The sequence below is a fragment of the Myotis davidii genome, unplaced genomic scaffold, assembly GCF_000327345.1.
Source record: "Myotis davidii unplaced genomic scaffold, ASM32734v1 scaffold217, whole genome shotgun sequence".
Taxonomy (NCBI): domain Eukaryota; kingdom Metazoa; phylum Chordata; class Mammalia; order Chiroptera; family Vespertilionidae; genus Myotis; species Myotis davidii.
This window is the reverse complement of record NW_006290034.1, coordinates 4,669,055-4,675,749: the sequence shown is the minus strand read 5'-3', so window position 1 is coordinate 4,675,749 and position 6,695 is coordinate 4,669,055. Positions and strand designations below refer to the sequence as shown.

Genomic DNA, 6,695 nt, shown 5'->3' with positions numbered 1-6,695 from the left:
AAGGCAAGAGCTGAGAGATAGTATCTAGCATACATTCTCACACTAAAATCAATTCCAGATGGATGGATTACCTGCAAAAAATAAAATGAATACATCAAAATGTCCTAGAAGAAACAATAGGAGACTTAATCTTGGGTGCAAAGGGTATTTCTGTGTACAACATAAAATTCAGACACCAATAAGGAAAAGTGGTAGATTTATCTACATAGAAATTAAAAATGGTGCATCTATCATATATTAAATACTTGGAGCAGTTATGTCATTGTTAAAAATTTACGTTATAGGAATATTGTGGAAGTCTGCAATGAAGCATTATTTGTAAGAGCAAAACTCTGAAGACGAGTGATATAAGAAATTATGGTCCGTCACATGACAGAACCAAGAGGCCAGGTAAAAGGACAGGTTTAAAATAAAGACGTTCCCTTTGTGTAACACGTACTTTGTGGGGAAGCACGGGACTTGGCTGGAAGGTCTGTAAGGAGGATTCTCTGAAAGGTCTGCGGCCTCTGAGGGAACCCTGCCAAAGGCGGCAGCCCCTACCTTGACTTTTCCAAAGGAGCCCGATCCCCAGGGGTATTTTGCTAGAATCTGTATGTTCGTCTTTAAAGACCCGACCTTGTAGGAGCATATACTTTCTCAAGGATACTTACCCTGCTGATGGTAGAGGTTAATTTTAGTTCAAGCTGCTGTGATAACAAAAGCCTAAGAGGGCAGGTGAAGAGGCCTGTGTTTTACTTCTAAAGTAAAACAGTCCCTTAGCCTTTCTTTCACAGAAACGTGTCAGAGCAATCCGTTATCCGTCGCTCAGGTCTGCTGCTCAGCCCCACCAGTACTTCATATATGTTAACACATGTTCCGTTTGTGCAGACATATCCTTATACGGTGATGGGCCACATAATGATGTTGCAGTCAACAACGAATCACATGTACAACAGTGCTCCCACGAGAATATACTGGAGCTGAAAAATTACCATCACCTAGGACAGTGGTCGGCAAACCATGGCTCGGCAAACTGGCTCGTGAGCTGCCAGCGGCTCTTTGGCCCCTTGAGTGTGGCTGTTCCACAAAATACCGACTTCTGCGCATGGGCCACGAAGTTTCAATCGCACTGTACGTGCGCACCCCTATGTGGTATTTTGTGGAAGAGCCACACTGAAGGGGCCAAAGAGCCGCATGTGGCTCGCGAGCCAAGGTTTGCTGACCATGGACCTAGGACATCACAGCACAATTCATGACTCATGTTTGTGGTAATACTGGTGTAAACAAACCTGCTGCACTGCCACTTGTATAAAAGTATAGCACATGTAATTATATATAATACATAATACTTGATAATAATAAGCAACTGTTGCTGGTTTATGTATTGATATTTTTTTAAAAGTATATTTTTATTGATTTCAAAGAGGAAGGGAGAAGGAGAGATAGAAGCACCAAAGATGAGAATCATTGATTGGCTGCCTCTTGCCACCCCCTACTGGGGACCAAGCCCGTAACCCAGGCATGTGCCCTTGATTGGGAATTGAACCATGACCTCCTGGTTCACAGGCTGATGCTCAACCACTAAGCCACATTGGCTGGGCTGCATTTATACTTTTTATTGTCATTTTAGAGTATTTTTCTTTTCTATTCATAAAAATTTTACCCTGGCTGATGTGACTCAGTTGGTTGAGTCATCCCATGCACTGAAAGGTCACTGGTTCCATTCCCAGTCAGGGCATATACCCAGGGTTTTGGGTTTGATCCCCAGTTGGGGTGGGTACAGGAGGCAACTGATTGATGTTTCTCTCTCGCATCAATGTTTCTCTTTCTCTCCCTTCCTCTCTTTCTAAAACCAATGAAAATGAAGGACTTGTATGTATGCATATAAGCATAACCAATGGACATAAGACACTGGGGGGTAGGGGAGGCCAGGGGATTGTCAAGGGCGGGGGGAAAAAATGAGACATATGTAATACTCTTTGTAATACTTTAAGCAATAAAAAAAGGGGGGGGGGAATAAAAAGTTTGCTGTAAAGCAGTATGTTGTGTTATGCCAGCAGCAGCCTCGTACATCTTGTGTTTAGCATGTCTCTCGATTGCATCATTTTCTCTTCTGCTTGATTTAATCTCATGTTGTACATGCTTATAGCCTGGGAACGATAGGCTACACCATAGAAGCCAGGTGTGCAGCAGGTTGTGTGTAAGGTACTCGATGATATCCACACAAGGACAAAATTGCCTAATGCCACATTTCTCCAAACATATCCCTGCTGTCAAGCAGTGCATGGCAATAGTATTACCCAACCTTACACATATATTACATGACTTTTAAAAAAGTCAATGGGTTACCTTGGTCGGAAGATTAACGTGCATTCTCTTTCTAACTCCTTGGCTTAGAACTTTTAAACTTCCTAACTTCCTCTACCTCTCCCCACCCAAAACAAAGATAATTTTGTAACTACATATTTATTTTTTTCTTAGAATATTCATGAGTACTTCTGGTTTTTCAATTTAAACATACATGATTTCAAAATGATATAAAACTGTGTTCTTTAGAAGTATTTAGAAAGACAGTACATACTGTGAAATCTTTCTAATTTTACAACTGAATTATTTTACACATAAAGGAAATTATAAGTTTTAGTTGAAAGAAAAATCTCATGTACAGAAAAATTCTTTATCATATATACACATTTACAGTTTTTAGTTTTATAACCTTTTCATTTAAAATCATTCTTTTCCCAAAAACTATACTTCAGTATAAAACAGGTATTTAAGAAGTCATTAGTATGTACACAGGTGGCTGTAAAAAATTACCCACAACTCATATTCTATTCCAAAGGTGAAAAGATTTCCTTTTAAAAGCATTTTAATATTTCTTCTCATCATCAACAAAATATCAACAATGTTTAAATTAAAAATGTCAAATCCAATTATATGTAACCATAAGCAGCCCTTTAAGAAATATATTTGAAAAACCATTATTCCATAAAATATTTACATTGTTGAAACTGCATAAAAGCAACACTGTCTTGATCTAGTTTAGTTGAAAGAATGAATAAGAACCATCCCACCCCCAAATACTATTCATCCTTCATAATGGAGACTTTATCCTTGGATTTATTCAGCATCTTTATGTCATCCAACAGCTTTTTGGGTGTTAAAATATGGGTAGAACCTGGTAGGAAAAAATATAAATTTTTTCAGAGGCCAGAAGTTAAATCCATTTTCCTTGACTAACCATATTGTCCTGTCCTTCAAATATGCAAAGTTAGTACAACTTGGAGCATTTTAATAGAAGTCCTATAGGACACCTTCCTGAAATCCGCTTATACCACAGTATTTCAATCCTTCCTCATTGAACATGCTCAGTAAACCTTCAGAAATACTGCCCCCTCCTGGTACTTTGTCTACCTTGTACTATATATTGATATACTGGGGAGCAAAACTGGAGGTTACTCTACCTTCGTGACAAGAACAGTCACTGTTCAATCACAGAGAACCATTAAGCAGTGCTGAGGACTGAGGCCAGGGTCAGGAGAGTTTGTATATCAGTGGCTTTGACTGAAATTCTTAAAACTAAATTCCATACACAGGCTTTGACAATGTCATATCCACATTCACAAAATAATTCAAAATATTTCTGAAGTGTCTCAAAAAATTATTTAATGATGAGAGCGAGAAAAATATACAATATAACATTTTAAAGGATATATGTAATAATATTTAAAGAATGTAGTATTTTGAAGCTCATTCCTTCAAAAACAGGATATTTAAAAATAAAATTATCCAAAGGACAACCAGGAAAAAACTCTAGTACATCAGATGAAACACACTATGATTAAAACAAGTTGTCCAGCTTTCAACAATTTAGTTCTAAATGTAAAGTACAAGATAAAGTTTTACATATATATTTTTGCATTTAGAGTTTGTTTAGAGAAATAGAGAAGAGGCAAACAAGTCTTACCAATAACAACTCCACAGGATTTGTGTGCCTGAGAAACTTCGTAAGCACAGCGCATTTCAGAGTACGTAATTCCTCCGATAACAAAAACAATCAGTGTGGACCCGTTTTTTCGGTCTTCCAAATAATTACCTCTGGGTTTCTGGCGAGCACTAAAAAATAAAAAAAACACTAACGTGTTACAAATACTCCCAAAGCTTTACTGCTTATAAACTTTTCAAAAAGCCTCATTCAAGCAAATTTAGACTTGGTACCGGTGACATAATTTTAAGGAAATGACTTACCAGGTAACTATGTATGAAAGAACTCGGCACCAAGAATTAGGCAGGACAAGTCCCACTTCAAGTTTAATTTTGACCTGATAGTTTGGATAAATCACTCATAATCTAGCTCAGCATGTTTACCTATAAAATAGAGCTAACTCCCTCTCTTATTTATTTCACTTGAAGAAGTAATATACCTGAAGTCTCTGGCTTCTTGAAGTTAAAGAAATAGGGAAGTAGCGGTGAAACAATAGGCATTTAAAGATACGGTGGGGTGGGGGGGTTTGCAGAAGCTGATGTGGTATTGGGACATCCCTTGCTGAAAGTCAGTAGAGTATGATGGTGGGAGGTACTGAAGACATCTTCACTCCCATGTTCACAGCAGCATTATTCACAACAGCCAAGATACGAAGCAACCTAGAAACAACCTAAATGTCGACGAGCAAGTGGGTAAAAACAATGTGGTGTGTATGTATACAATGGGATATTACTCAGCCTTAAAAAATGAATTCTGCCATTTGCAACTATATAAATGGACCTAGAGGACATTAGGTTAAGTGAAATAAGCCAGACTCAGAAAGACAAATACTGTATAATCTCACTTATATGTGGAATCTAAAACAGTCAAACTTACACATGCAGAGAACAAAATGTTAGTTGCCAGGGGCTGAGGGGAGGGGGAAATGAGGCAATGTTGATCAAAGGGCACAAAGTTTCAGTTGTGCAAAATGACTATGTTTTAGAGATCCAACATACAGCAGCGTAACCAGAGTAAACAAAGCTGCATTGTATACTTGAAATTCGCTAAGAGGGTAGATCTTAAGTTAAATCCTCTTACCACACACAAAAAAAATACATAAAAGAAGAAACAATAGTTATGTAAAGTGATGGGTACATCTGTAGTGATCTTTTTACAATGTATACGTATCAAAACATCAAGTTGTTTTTATATGTATAAAAGCATATACAAAGTTAAGTCAATTATATATACTTCAATAAAGCTGTTTAAAAAAGAATTAGACCTGAGTTTCAACTCTGATTCTGCTTCTTTCTAATTCAGTTATGACTTTCAGCAAGTTACTTAACTGCTCTCTAAACTGTAAGGGTTGTTTTCAGATTAAATGAAGTAACGTATAGAACACACAGAGTATGGAATTTGGTACCACAAAAACACTCAATAAATAGTAGCCATTATTTCTACCATTTTCTCCTCCAGATTGCTTTAGATATGCATTGTCCAATACAGTAGCCACTTTGTCACATGAAGCTACTTAAATTTATTAAAACTAAATAAAATAGAAATGTCAGTCCTCGGTCACACTGTCACAAATAATGCTCAGCAGCTCCGGTGGCCGGTGGCCAGTGGCCGTCACGCTGGACAGTGTGGCTACAGGACATTGCCCTCTCGGCATACGGTGCCACTAGAGAGCACTGTCGACCACAGGGATCACCTGTTTTTGTTTTTGTACCCCACTGGTAAAAATTTTGAGCTTGTATTTGAAAAGTAAATAAATATATCAAAATAAATATTTTATGCATCTATTAAAAATATACTATATTAGTTTGTAAATTAGTATTTGTAAATTAGTGCTAGTGTACATTAATAAAACTTAATTTCTCCCTTTTTAAGGTATAAGTAAGTACCCAACAATCATCTTGTTACCACTCTGGAATCCATGCTCTAGTTGACCCCTAAGACCCTGCAATGTCGGAGCCCACAGCACACTTTTTGTTTTTGTTGTTTTTTTTTACATACAGTACTATTTAATCTTCACAACAACCCTAAGAATTTAACAGAAAAGAAACTATAAAACACAGGTTCAATAACTTTAAGTTACCATGGTCAAATGTTTTAGGGAGGTCAAGGATGATTTGACAAGTCAGCACTTCTACCACCCTCGTTTTTCTTTAAGCATGATAACTGACTGGCTTGAGGCTTCTTTACATTTCAATTTCAAAATATATCTTGAGTGTTCATAAAACACTATACTAAGTTTGGGGAAAGCTGGCACATTGCAAAGATTCATAAAACCAGATATTTTCTGTCTTAATGAACAGAAAATTATTGCCTCAAAATTTTGGAGGCTACAAGTCCAAGAGTTAAGTGTTGACAGGGTTGGTTTCTTCTGAGGCCTCTCTCCTTGGCTTACAGATGGTCTTCTTCCAGTATCTTCATATGGTATTTCCTGTGTATGTGTGTATCTGTGTAAAACTTTCCTTTTCTTTTAAAAATGTATTTTGTGTTTTTCAATTACATTCAATATTATTTTGTATTAGTTTCAGGTGTACAGCATAGTAAAACCAGATTTTTGTCTTCAAAAATTTTTGCTAAACTAGAAACACCAATCAGAAAGGATATATGCACCCCTATGTTCACAGTAGCACAATTTACAATAGCTAAGCCACAGCACACTTTTTAAAATGTTCTCAGTCTGTACAGCCTTGGGATGATGGTTCCCATCTGCCACCTTAAGGAACAGAGGTAGTGA

At 37.1% G+C, this 6,695-nt stretch overlaps 1 protein-coding gene across 1 annotated transcript in view; it reads right to left on the bottom strand.

Moving 5' to 3' along the window:
* Window positions 1-2,429: 2,429 nt before the first annotated feature.
* The window catches only part of STXBP3 (syntaxin binding protein 3), a 25,402-nt gene continuing 21,136 nt past the window's right edge, over window positions 2,430-6,695 (bottom strand). The window contains exons 18-19 of the mRNA XM_006762950.2: window positions 3,947-4,095; window positions 2,430-3,157 (exon numbers count right to left, since the gene is read on the bottom strand). Of these exons, the coding sequence (XP_006763013.2) occupies window positions 3,063-3,157; window positions 3,947-4,095 (244 nt within the window). The 3' untranslated portion in view covers window positions 2,430-3,062. The remainder of the gene's footprint in view (window positions 3,158-3,946; window positions 4,096-6,695) is intronic.